At 41.2% G+C, this 14,058-nt stretch overlaps 1 protein-coding gene across 2 annotated transcripts; it reads right to left on the bottom strand.

Annotated features, from left to right (window-relative positions):
• Positions 1-3,525: 3,525 nt before the first annotated feature.
• Positions 3,526-13,009, bottom strand: GHITM (growth hormone inducible transmembrane protein). 2 transcript variants are annotated; one of them, XM_062001638.1, is made up of 9 exons: positions 12,922-13,009; positions 11,636-11,799; positions 11,374-11,473; positions 10,048-10,159; positions 8,655-8,796; positions 7,489-7,597; positions 6,235-6,423; positions 5,590-5,761; positions 3,526-4,757 (listed from the first exon to the last, which is right to left on the bottom strand). In XM_062001638.1, the coding sequence occupies exons 2-9, from the start codon at positions 11,762-11,764 to the stop codon at positions 4,670-4,672; spliced, it is 1,041 nt and encodes a 346-aa protein (XP_061857622.1). In that variant the 5' UTR covers positions 11,765-11,799; positions 12,922-13,009; the 3' UTR covers positions 3,526-4,669. The 2 variants fall into 2 exon arrangements, with proteins under 2 accessions (XP_061857622.1, XP_061857623.1); XM_062001639.1 differs by lacking the exon at positions 12,922-13,009 and adding an exon at positions 12,829-12,918.
• Positions 13,010-14,058: the final 1,049 nt, after the last annotated feature.

Below are 14,058 nucleotides of genomic sequence, written 5' to 3'. Positions count from 1 at the left end.
ACATTTTGGTAAGAACTGGATTTTTCTTTCAATATTCAAATATTCCAGTGATCTTTATTCACAGTAAGAAAGTGGAGGCAGGAACATGAAGACATGAAGCTGAGTACAGCACTCTGTGGCAACCCTCAGTGAGGATGGCTGTTCAGACCTGTCATCTGGCACTGGAAGGCCAGCTGCTACAAAGGCAAACAACCTGCTGGCACAAGGCTCTGACATCAGTCATTAACCCAGCATTCACCCACCGCCATCTTACCAAGCAGAAACAGTGTCTGAGCACAAGTATAACGCAGAAGTGACACACTTTAGAAACACGAATGTGTCACACATCCCCAACACGTCAGAGTGATGACTTTTAGATGTAACCATCTCTCCTCTGCCAATGATGAATGGGAATAGCTTCAAAAAGATCTGTTCTCTTTGCTAAGTCCTTCACCTTGTTTTGCCAGCAGTTGGTTTGCTTTTGCAGACACTGCCATTAAGCTTCTGAACCAATCTTTAACACTAACGTAAGGCCTTTCTTTCCACCAACTTGCACACAGGTGCTAAGCTTTAACGGAAAGACAGTGGATTGGGGTTTTGTATGAATGAGCAATCTTGTTAATAATTCTGTATTCCTACTTATTGCTAGTGGTCCAACACCAAAAAAGAGTAATTTACCAGATTCCTCCCCACACCCAAGACAATGTAAGGAAACCAAATTTCAGATACACTTGCAAATTATATTTGAATCCTAAGAGAATAAGAAGAAATACAAGCTGAGCTGAAACAAAAACTTACTCTACTACCATTTATGTCTCTTACTGAGATGGAGTATGTGTTTCTCCTTCCACTCCTTCCTAGTAACATAAATACTACTAAGATGAGCATAAATACTTTGGGTGACAGATTTTGTTCATTGCATTGAAATAGTGCCCAGTGAATTGGATCATGAGATTTCAGCTTGTGCAAGCTCACACAAGGAGGTGACACTAAATCAAACAAGGAACGTTCTCCTCAGACAAATGTGTCTCTGCAGGAACAAGTTGAAACTCATATTATAGAAATGCAGACAGCCTTAGCCTCTAAACACCTTAGTTCAAGTTCTGGACTTCCTATTAGCAGCTTCTTTTGGTTGTGTAAAATGATCAGCATATCCACATTGTAGAGAAGAACCAGGAAGAGGCCACAGCAGCAGAGGAACAGCGTTTATACCTACTCAGAAGCACAAACTCCCTCTGCTGTCCCTGAACCCACCTCCTGTCAGATCAGTAAATACAGTTTAGATAAACAAAGAGATCAATATGCAGAGGAACCATAAAATCTTTCCAGAAGCCCTGGAGGCTGACAGCTGCACAGTATTTTCTGCTTTTGAGGCTTGCCAGATGATTTAAGCTCCTTATCAGGAAAATGATGAGTGAGATGCCCGCCCAGACATTGGGCATTGTACCACTTCCTCCTACTAAGTTATCTGGAATAAGCATTGTGCAACCATACTGCTTATTTTGTATGAAAGACCAAATAGTGTCCTGTATTCTTCCACCATCTTTCTGAAAGAAGGAAAAACCAAAGGCAAGTAGCAGCTGAGAAAGCGAAAAATGGACAAATCTTTTAGAGCCATGGTAAATGGCAAGAGTGATGGCACTCCCTGATTAGGTGCTTGTGTTTTTCCCGACTCTGGGAGAAAAAGTGACACAGAGGAAAGAGATCTGCTTCTGTAACAAGGTTACACAGTTCCTCTCATCACCCCTTCATGGAGGTGTGAGCTCTAGCAGATTAGCTGTCAAAAGCAGTTTCCCAAATCACATCATGCTTGAACTAGAACACCAGATTACCACAAAACATTTCCCTCACACATAGTACACCCAGCACTGCAGCCAATGTAAACGTTTTTGGACTGAAGCCTTGCTTTGTTTTGATACACTGTTTAGAAGCCTACAGCTACCAGACAAACTGCTGCTCCTCACATTAAAGGCTTTGGAAAGCTACAGAAAAAAACAGAAATCTTGTAAGAAACCGGTGGGAAACGGGACATATAAAAACGTAGATACTCCTTAGAATGGCACCAGCTTTTGACAAAAGACTAATGAATCTTTTATTAGTGGGCCACTTCCAGATGCGACAACTCTGTGAAGAGTGCAATCTTGAGAGTTCATCTACTTTCTCTCTGGCAAGTGCAAAAAACCCCAAATACTCAGCACCATGGAAAATTGGTTTCCTTTCGAAAGTATTCAGTGTTTAGAAGGAGAGTTCATCCTCAACCGTATTCAGCTGCTGAGCAAGGCATAGTTAATGGATCCTAATACCTATTTAAAAGAATCCCTCAAATTTTACAATTAGACAATACAGGGAAAAGCCCAAACCAACCCCTAAAAATTTGTTTACAGTAACTGCACCTTAATAAGCACTATTGATAAATCTAAACAATGTTTTTTACTTTTAGAAAGCTTTTCAAGTTGTTTGCATTCCAGGAGTATCCTGACAGTGAGCCAGTATGACCTCCCAGACAGATGCTCTCCCTGAAAAATGGGCACCTGCACTTGTGCCTATCAAACTACCACATTTTAGACTTCCCAGATTAGAGCTGTCTTAATTTTTTAACCAGCACTTCAAATGTAAAGACTCACAGAATCTCAAGGGTTAGAAGGAACTTTGAAATATCTCATCCAACTCCCCTGGATTTTCTAGAGTAGGAGGTCCACACTAGACAGCATGTTTTCCTGCTGGTATAATCCCAACCACCGAATTAAACCACTTCTTTTTAGAACAGTACAAACGGGCACTCATGCCTCCTCAGGCACTATTTGGTGTGTTTGTTCTTAAAAGGTTATCAGGCCTTCCTGCTGGCCTCACTTTCCATGCAAGCACCTCCCTTAAGTAGAGCGCTGTGTTCTATACCTTAGCATTTCAAACAATCCAGGATCTCTCATTTGGTTCATAGTCAACTCAACTTTCTCCTCAGAATCTAGACAAAAGGAGTTTTGCCCAAGTTTGCTTTTATTACAGGCACAAAGAATTTTGTTCTAATACAGCTCCCTGGAGACTTGAGAATTTGAAGACAAGCACACTGTTGTGTTCAGCTACAGCATGTAGAAATTAAGCACATAAAATTACTTAAAAAGATAAAGCCCTCTAACAGGTTACTTACACTTGACATGATCCAAAGACTTATTCCAAGTACTTTCAGTTGTTATAGCGCCAGGAACTAGATTGTACCATATAATCCTTGGGCACAAAGGAGTTACAACAAACTTCTTCACTATCTGCTGTTTCTTCCCTATGATTGAAGAGACTAAAAATACTAGTGTATGACAGTCATCAAAGCAGCACTGGCTGTAGTCAGTCGCCAACAGGTTATACTAATGGAACTACTTGAAGCAAATGTAGATAAGCATCTTTCATGTGGGAAATATCCCCAAAAAGATGCTAGCCAGTGAAACTGGAAACCAGATTTTTTTTCAGAGGAATACGCACTCTTACGGAGGAAATTGTACACAGAAAAAATACTTCACGGTATTTTTCTTCACGGGGAAAGTGAGAGTAGTCAACTTGTGAGGCTAGAATTTTATTTTCTGTAAGTCAATACATAAACAGCACATTTACCAGAAACTGAAAGTCTGAATTGTGGACATGAGCTCAAAATTTTCTTGCGCCAAAGAACTCACCTTTTATTCCAATCTATAGCAACAGAGTCTGGCAAGTACACATTTCTTAAATGTTAAATCAAATTCACTGATAGAGAACATTTTAGACAAGCTAAACATAACAATTTGGAGAATTAGAAACAGACTAAAGCTTACAATGATCAATTTATGATACTTGGGTTTACAGCAGGCCACTCTCAATTCTCTCTTTCTACGCCAATTGCACAAGGTTGTAAGAGATGAGCACAAGAAGCTCTTCTGAAGGATGCTTCACCTGCACTACTGTAATTTAGTCACTGGAAGACAGACACAACTCTACTGTTGTTCAACAGCTGGATAAATCTAGTATCAAAAGAATATATCTATTATATCCAGTCAACATTAAAGCAACGAGTGTTCACGTGCACTCCTGAAAGAGACTGAAGCTCCTACAGGACAAATGCTGCATAGTCTCCTCATCTTGTCTCCTCCATACTTTTTGGTCACCTCACCTGTCAAATCCAATGTGTTTCTCCCAACTGCTTAAACTTCTCTAAGTTTCTGCTCAGGTAGAAGTCATTATTGCATTTACTGCCATATCCAATTTGTTAACTTCTTCTTAATGTGTCCCTAAAATAGCATTTATGCAGTCTTAACTGAAAACTGATGCATCTCAAAAGCATTTAATGAAGTGGCTTCTGCCCTTATCTGCACATAGGATACAAGGTTGAAAATTACTTCCTTTACTATGCAGTAACAGTAAAAAAAAAAAGGAAGTATTGAACTGCTGTCAAACCCATTAAATAGCAGATAAGGCTATTGTACTCATATATTAAAAATAATTTACTTTCCCAAAATAATGTACAATTAGAAGCAGTTCACATTTATTTTAAACACAGAGCTGGAAAGTGTTTGAAGAAAAACTATTAAGTCTGAATTGCATTGCACTGAAACAATAAGCTGAAATGCTTTAAACTTCTGACTTGCAGCACTACTGTCTGTCATCATGAACTTTTATTTAGCATGTGCTCTGAGGAGGCTGTCAGACAGCTGCAAAAAGGAGTCTCAGTTTACTTCCTCCTGCCACCTCCACCACCCGCCAGCATGGTGGCCACCCGAATGAAGATGTTCAGCGTATCTGTGTAGATACCCATGCACCTGGGAAACAGGAAATCAAAGTTAGTATTGTTGAACAAGAATAGTATTATTTAGTGTTTCACATCATTAGGTATTTTTAAAAGCCTTCATGAAGCACCTGTAACAAAGCCCAACTGTGATTGTTGTCAGTGTCTGAGATGTCATCCCCACATCCCCCCATATTTTTGTTCTACCATCTCCTCCAGCAGCAATTATTTACAGAAGTCTTGAGACAACATACTGTTCTCATACATTAGAGAGCTTCTTTTATGCTGTACTTTTAGCTGTTTACCTTCAAGAATTTTCAAGCAGGTCAGTATTATTTTAAGAAACCAGAACCAAGGAGGTTAACCATTCACCTAAGATCAGACAGACAATACTTAAAACCGAGCTGCCTGATGGCCAGACATGGTCTGTACCAACAGTCAATTAATCCTTCTTTCTCTATCACACTGATGAAGCTTTTTTAATTTAGTGATGACTAGTGAATATTGCCTGAGTTAATATCAGCTGAGAGAAAAAAAATGTTAACATGTATTTTCATAAAGCAGCCATAAATTTTCCCAGTACCGCTTTAGAAAACAAAACCACTTTCTACAAAGTACAGCTGGAAGCCATGTGACACCCCGCATTCAACCTTATTTCTCTTATTTCAGGCAGATGGTTTCAGTTTTAATTCCACTAGCTATTTTCATATTGCATTTTAAAACCCTTTGATTCTTCACATTTAACAGCAATACACTTTGGAACAGTAAACAAAAGATCTGTCTGTTTTCAAAGTATGCTTTGATATAGCTTGAAGCAAATCCTTACAAAGACAAGGAGATGAGCTGTGTTAACACCGAGTACTTACGCATTGATGGGATCGTATTTTGTTACGCCGTAATAGGGAATTGTTTCCGCCCGCCTGATAACGTGCTGCGTATCATAGAGCAGGAACATGCCAAAGAGGACCAGCCCACCATAAACAGCTACTGAATACAGGCCAGCACCAAAAGCAGAAGTAGGAGGCAAGAACATGGATCCTGGGGAGGAACAGATAATAGCGTTTAAGAAAGCTACTATGTGTATCTGATATTGAGTTGGGTCAAACTTCGGTTACGGCAGCACAGGTTTTTTGCCGAGTGTTCAATTCTCAATTTGTGGTGCATTTTTTGATACCAAGGGCTTTAATACACAAGCTGAAGATGTCAAACACCTGATCCACTAACACTCTGAGGAATCACGAATACTTTAATGTGAAAGTACTTCTGTCCCTAGGACTAAACAATGCTCAAAAACACATCAGGGAGAAGAATAAGTGGATCAAGAACTACAGTCACATTTACTGTTTGTTTTCAACAAATTTAAAGGAGTATTTTCTGCTGTGCTAGAGTTGTAAGGGCTGTTTAAGGCAAATCTTAGCTGGAGAGACCAGTCTGCAATTAGGTGTGAGCTGCATCTTAGCAGCACAATTTTATAACCTATTTTACCTGGCAATATTAAAACAGTACTTTACCAATTGAAGAGGCAAGAACAAAGCCTAAGCCTATTCCAAGGGGTGCTCCCATGTTCAGAAATTTTTCACTTGGAGCACACATGGCCACAGTTGAGAGCCCTCCGACGATCCCAGCGGTGTACCACGCAGCTCTGATCAGCAAAGGACCACCCAAGAAGGCCAGGGGAGCCACCACTGCACCCATCACACCTATCCAAAGAAAACAAAACAATACCTGTAAGATTTGGAACAGTTCTACTGAAAACACCTGCCAGGCTTCCTCCCTCTTCAGTCAGATAACATGGCTCAAACTCATCTACTAGAAGGACAAATACCAAGGCACTTGATTGTGACACTATCTAGAAGGGAGCACAATAAATTGGCGACCTTAAAATTCCATGACCTACATTTATCTAGCTCAGGGCAGTACTTCAGGGAGCTGGTCTTTGGAACAAAGACTAACAAAAGTCAACATATTGATCTGTTCAAAACAGAGCTGACAATAGACACTTAGCATGGACTAATCAACTATATAATAGCCATAGGTGCACTAAACACTGAAAAGAATGAGATTTTTGCTACTATTAGTTATGCAAGTAAATGAGACTTCTTGATAAAAGTCTTGTATAAAACCTCTATCTAGTCCATTAATATAACATCAAGTTGTTTAACTTCATAACAACCACTAAAATTAACACAATTTCTTGGTAGAAATGATAGTTCAAGAGACAAATATAACTCCAATGCCTAACAACCACATATCTGCCTTGAATAATATTTTTTTCTGGGAAAACACTTTCAAAGAATGATATCCACTGTTTCTTGAAGTGGGTATCATCAGTGAGAAACTGATCTGTTCTCACAGCTAACATACCTGATGGGAACGTGTATCTAAGAAGCTGCAGTTTAATACTAAAAAACTTATTCAAGTTTTCATATACTCTCTTCTTCTGTACAGCTGAAGAATGGTTAAGTGTAAGCAACAGAGCTTACAGAAGCCATAGTATCAGAAAGGAGTCACGAAACCAGCTTCTATCCACTGTAGCTCAAGTTTAACTGGAACAGAACTTCTAGAAGATTACAAATATTGAGAGTTCTATTAAGGACACTTAAAAAGTCTTCCTGACATTTAGGAGTTCTCATTTGTTTCTGAAAAACCAAAGCTCTCCTACAGCAGGATATAAAAACTTACTTTAGAGTCTATCTTTTGTTAAAGTAAGAATCTGGTCACACTGAAGCACAGACATCTCTACAATGAACAACAAAATCACTTACCTGAATGCATCATCCATGCCAAATGTTTAGCTGCAGGACTGTTTTCATATGATATAGACCTGACCAACATTCCAGCACCAATCATGGCTGCAAAAGTCGCACCTATTGCCTGTAAAAACATTACACAGCTCAAGTTACCATTAGGATATATGGTCTCTGTTCTAGCCTCTTAATCTACAAGTCAATAGTGTAATTCTGAGAAGAACAACTTAATTTATAACTGGAGTATTTGTCAATTTTGCTCCTGTGAGGTTACAGTCAAATCTTTGCAGATCCTTACATGAAGTTATTTCTCATTTTACTTCTAGGAATTCAGGATTAGCAAGAAGATAGCAACAAGAAGAACATCTTAGTGGTGTAAGGTACAAGAAGGAAAATGTATGGTTCTGTCCCTGATCCTCATTAAAGTAACTGAAATATTAGCCTTGCTTTTTTCCTCTATGTTTCTCCACTCAAAGCTAATACTCAGCTGAGGTGCTTCTGCTACCAATGGTTTTTAAAACTTACTGTCTCCTCTCCCAGACCATTCTGAGCAGAATCATCAACCAGCTGGCAAACCAGTCAGAAATGTACAACTTTGGATTATTACCAAGGATGTATTATTAAATTAATCTCCATAAAATGATGTAGGTGTTGGCATTTAACTATTATTGTTCCACTCCACTTAACACACTGAATATGTACCAAGCAGGTACATTTTGATAGCAGACTACCAGTATTGTTTCAGCCTTGGCAAAAACAAGATAGCTTTCAAAGAGCTATACTGAAGAGTATAGGTAGTATGAATGCATAGGGACCTCAATTTCCATTTTTAGAAAGCAACATAAATTGTGTCAATAGTCTCAGATGTCTATTTATAACAGCTTCTTCCTTGCATATAGTTGTTAAGGATAGCATAGTAGTCTTTTTCTCATGTAGTTTGTCTCTGAAAAACTACCCAAGACATATAGAAGGTGCATGTCAGTATGTAATTAGAACCATCAAATCTTAAATCACAAAACATCATTAGGATGTTAAGGAGTCTTTACAGGTAAGGACACTAACGCAAGTGAAGATTCGCTTTAACTTTTCACCAAGCAGTTTACACTTCACTTTTTTCTTATCAATCACCACAGCTGAGGTCTTTTTTATTTCTATTTTTTTTAATTTTTATAACATAAGCTTACCAGCCAGGAGCCTTTTGTCATAAGGCTCATGAGTGCTGGAGATCTGCTCACTGCCACAGCAGACAGTGCCGTCAAGCCGATGCTCCCCGCAAAGTACATGTACGTGGTGCGAATTCTGTCCTTCACATACTGTGGCCAAATACTGAAAAGTAAGCAGTCACACATAGCTGTGAAATTCCCAGTGCTGGAATGAAGACCAACTGAAAACACATCAGGCTGACAAATGTACTCATAGCTATCGGTGTAAGGGAAGTTTCATAATAATTCTGCGGTCCAGCAACTTCTACCATGAGTTTACACACGGAGCTGAACTTTTAAATCTTGCTGGTCTAAAGTGACACAGCTCTCTAGAAACACTGCAAATTACAGATAATACTTTTTAACAGTGGAAAAAATAAAGACTTGTGTACATATAACAAACTGGTTTAAGGGAAAACGTCCACAGATGATGTACTGGGCACTAAGTAGTCTGGTGAGCAACTCACAAATTGTCACAGGGCACATGATTACCTGACATCACAAGACACGAACATCATTTTGAGAGCTCTAAAAATAGCAACATATCTGGTTGGGAGTAAGTGTTATTGCAGTACCATTTCATCATACTATGGACAGGAAGCTTTCCCTGCTAACACCAAGTATACAGTACATATTTTCTCCCCTTTATTGTTCTGACTCATTACTTCAAGGTTTGTGGAGAAAAAAAAATTACAGATAGTTTTATCAACAAAAAAGTTGCTCAGATACAAGTAGCAAGCATTCAATACGAGTATGGATCATTGCTTCCAAATATAAATGCAGAGTAAGTGAAAGCAAATGTCTTCAGCATTCATTTCTCCCAAGCCCATGCTTACCACTAACCACCCTTTAAATCTAGGTACCTATGTGGTTTTACCATTGCAGTTGGCTTTTTGTTGGCCAAAAAGCAAAACCATCAAAGTTTTAAGTAAAACATGTTTATAAGAGCAGGGCTTACGCCAAGATAAGCAGTGTGTTCAAAGGAGATTCTCCTTCCAACATGTTGTATTAAAGTGTAATGAACTGTCTCACAGGAACACCAAGTGAAGTGGTCTTAATGACAGGTTTTACAGAAGACTAACCTTCATAAATGACCTGTGGCACACCTCATAAGACATATTTATGTACTCATCACGACTTAAGTTCAAATTTAGCAAAACAAAGCAACTCATTTAAGCCAATATGCATTGAAGCTTGGCTAATTTAAGTTTTGCTTTCAGATACAGGCTGTAAAATCCCGCACAGAGGCGAGAGCTTTCTGTTCAGAGCTTAAAAAAATGTCAGCCTTGTGTATGCTGGGTGATATCAGCTAAAGAAGAGACAGATATAAAGAGGAAAGAGATCCACTCTTTAAACAATAAGCCATCTTACTTACACAGCTCTTTCAATAGCTCCGATCTCACTGGACATGCCCAGTCCATAGTAACACAGGGCCCCCAGGCCAACAGCAGCTCCTCCAGCAACAATAAATTTCCCGACGCGATCAGCTGTATAAAGGAAAAGAAACAAATCCACACTCTCATGGATGCTTTTTCTTCTTCTGATCCATGTTAGGCTTCTTTCTGAAAGTTCCACTCAAAGCTAACTGCATTACCAGTTCTCAATGAGCTACATGTGAAAAACCTCATAGATCGAGGCTGCCAACATAATATAGCTTCATGAAAGGTACAAGGCCAGCTAGTAATATGCCAGGCTTACTGACCTTCATTTAGTGACAGGAATTCCAACAGAGAATCAGTTAACAGGTTCTCCAAAAGAAGAGTTCACCTGTCAGCTGATTTAGGATATCATTTCACTGTTCAACTCAACAAAAAACAGAAGACAAGCTAGACAATGTGCTCTTTCCTCTCATTCATCTGCACTTTACATTTGCTCCCTCAAGAGCTCTTTGGTAGCAACTAGATCCAGATCAGTTTAAAATGGGATTTCCAAGGCTCATGGGCAACACCATATAATTTACTATCAGGTTCTCCTGTCTGATTTTTAGACATACTGCCAGTGTGCCACATATTGGATTAGTGCTACAAATGTAATTATCAATTACAAAATATTGTTGTATCTGAATAGTAGAGATCAAACACCTTCATTTCAGTTGTGTAACTTTAACACTACATTTTTTCCTAATGTGTTATAGCCAAGAGACCACCAAGCCAATCTACTTATATTCCACTTGTCAATTCAATGCTATTACAGGACATTTACAAGCCTGTTCTGCTGAACACTGCTATCTAAAAAAAAAAAATCCCCTTGTAATCCACTGAAATGACAATCCACACCAGACGTACCAGAAAGCACTTTACATAACTCTAGCATCAGAAACTTTTTGTTCTTGCAAACTGTACATACTGTAGAAAGATCCCTCCTTTAAACATTATACAAAGCAGATGTTGCAAAGCAAGTTTAAGCATTTTTTTAATATATACTGCCAAGTTTCCACTAAGAGACAATCGTTTTTGACTGAACAGCTCTCAATAGCAGCGTGAAGACAAGTAACTTTTCTATATGGTGACACATTTGCAGCTTTAAACTTTACAAGTAAAGCACGCAGAGATTATCTCCAGCTACTTGAAGGAGATCACTGAGCAAACTTACATATGAATCAATATTCAGTCTCTTTGATGGTTGAACGAAAATTATTCCTTTGAGGAAGTTTTAAGAGAAGTTTCAAATATTCTCGGGATTAAAAGTAGAGCTACTCTACCTTTAATTGCTGTTTCTGCAGATGGCTCAAACGCTGCTTCTTTAATTTCCTGGCCAATTTTTCCACGCCTTACACCCGTTCTTACTCTGGTGGCATAACACTGTTAGATACAGAAACAAGATAAGAAAGATTTAATGCAATAAAACAGAGATCATTTCTTATTAAAAAAAACAGGTACTCCAAACAAAGTAATTATTTTGGTAAAACACTCAACCCCTTAAAATATTAGCAGTTGGAACCCTTAGAAAGAGAACTACCTTACCTGGTTAGGTTGCCATAGCCTGTATGCTTTTATATTGGAGTTCCTCAAAGCTGGGGAAGCTTGAGTAATGGTGGGGCGGATAGTCTGGCATGATAATGCCCTGAGGCATACTAGCCTTGCAGCCAGCATGGTTGCTTAGATAAGGTAGCACTCTGTGTTCCTTCCTGCAAGTGCACAAGGAAACATGCTTCACTGTTTTGTGACATGGTTTTTGAACATCAATGTACACTTATGATTTATTCTCAACTATACACTACAATAGAAATGGTATTATCCCTACTGTAATAAGAGCCAGAATATCCAGTTTAACTCTGTTGGACCTGAATTTATCTCCCATTTTCATCAGAGACTTCTCACAACTTACCCAAAACCAGGTGGACATACAACTTTGCATATATTTAAATACAACAAGACCCATTATGTACTTATGTCTGAGTTACACTGGCAACTGACTTCCTTTCTGAGACATGACAATGCACCAGCCCTCTGCCCTCCAAATAAGTACTAAAAAAGATGCTCTGAGTTTACAAGATCTTTAGTAAAAAGAAATCCAAAAGACTAAATATCATGATAATGTGGAAAAAGTTTTAGAGAGGTTTTAATCTATCCTTTGAAGAACGAATTGGCTTTATGGACACAGCACTCAGTCAAGGTCACAGTCTAATTTAGGTCATCCTGCAGAGTTTTAACCAGAATGCAAAGAAGTGAAAATGCAAAATAATCCTCTTGCCAGAATAAGCCACTCTGCTTTCAGCCTCAGTTACAAAATCCTGACCTTTATAAGTGGAAGCATTTTTAGAGACACATCCTGTTCCTGCCACTGCACCTCACTTTTACACTGGGATGACAGTTTGCAAAAATCTAAAGTGACAACTCTGTAATCCTGATTTTTGTTCCTGAAACTATCATTTTTTAAACTGGTATTTGAAGCAAGACAATCTGAAGCATTAGATGCTCTGAATCCAATTTAGAGCGAACGACAGCATTAAAAACCACCAAAACACTGACGTTCCAGCCCATAAACTGGTAAATACAGCAGTAAGGGAACACCGTGAGGACAGTGCTGCAACACAGAGTAAGGACACCCTTTCCAGCGGGAGCCCTGAGGGGCGGGGAAGCGGCCTGCACCCGCCTCAGGCCTGTGGGCCCTCACTGGCTTTCGACCAGGGTCTCTGCTTGGGCCCAGCTCCTACCGCTTGTCCCCAGCCCGGCAGCCGCCGTAGCCGCTCGGCTTCGGCTCCGACCCTGTCCCGCCTCCGCCACCACCCGTCGCCGTCCCCGCGCACCTGCGCGGCCGCTCGTCTCCGCTCGTCCCAACCGACCCAGCGCAGCGCTGCGCGCACAGGGCCGGAACTCACCCCCGCCTCAGGAACGCCTCTGACGTCAGGCGGCTCCCCGCGCTCACGGGGACTGGCTGGCGCAGCACACGTGATCCCGGAGCGTGCCAGCGCCATTGGCTGCCAGCGTCCGGGCGCAGTGACGTTAGCCACTTCCGGGAGGGGTGCGGGCACCATCTTTGGTAAGGGCAGGGAAGCTTCGGGAAGCTGCCCGAAGCCGGGCTGAGCCTTACGCAACGCTGCGTGTGGCAGCCCCAAAGCCGGTACAGCGGGAGGCGGGCCCGGTTAACGCTGAGCGGCGGCCTTGGCACCCGCGGCCGGGTTTCTGTGCCGCCGGGGGAGCGGAGGAGAAGCGTGGGCTGTGTGCTGGCGCGTACAGGCAGACGCCGGCCCTGGGCTCGCCCCGCCGCTCAGCTCCCGGCAGCGGCCGGGCCAGCGCGGCCCGTCCCGGCCTGTGGGGCCGGCGACCGCCCTCCCGACCTGCGAGAGGTGCTGCCGCTTGCCAGCAGGTGGCACGAACACCCGAGTGAAGCCTCCCAGATTAACTTTGCCTCCCAGGGCGCGGACAGCCATCCGCCTCGCTCTCCTTGAGCCCCCTCCATCGTGTCAGCAGGGAAAGGAGGCTGGGCGGTGCGCGCACCCAGGAAGGCTGCAGTGGCTGGGGGCACGGGCAAGTGCCTTGGTCTTGCTCGAGGACTTTTTGTCATCTTTGCTGCCTGCTGCATGTGAATTTAAGTCTTGCCCTTCTCACTCTGTCAGAAAGTTCGAGACCTTTCCATTTCTTTCCCTTTATGGGGGAGCAGCCTTGTCTGAAGTGCAGATAAATCTTCCCCTTTGTTAACTTCTCCTTGGAGTCACACCTCTCTTCCCTGTGGATATATTACGTGTGCTAAGGCAGGTGTCTGTATGCCAAATAAGCACAAAACACATTACTATGTACACAAATTAATATTTCCAGCCCTAATTCTAGTCTTGCCCTGAGCAGAGCCTTGCAAGGGCACTCAGCCTTTCCAGGGGCTAAACGTTCCCCTTTTAGCTAACCTAATTATTCAGTAGGTAGCTTCTTTCCAGCGTCACTTCAATTAG

Source organism: Colius striatus, chromosome 8 (assembly GCF_028858725.1).
Source record: "Colius striatus isolate bColStr4 chromosome 8, bColStr4.1.hap1, whole genome shotgun sequence".
NCBI lineage: Eukaryota > Metazoa > Chordata > Aves > Coliiformes > Coliidae > Colius > Colius striatus.
Note: the sequence above shows the minus strand (reverse complement) of the source record. Positions and strands in the feature narration are given on the sequence as shown.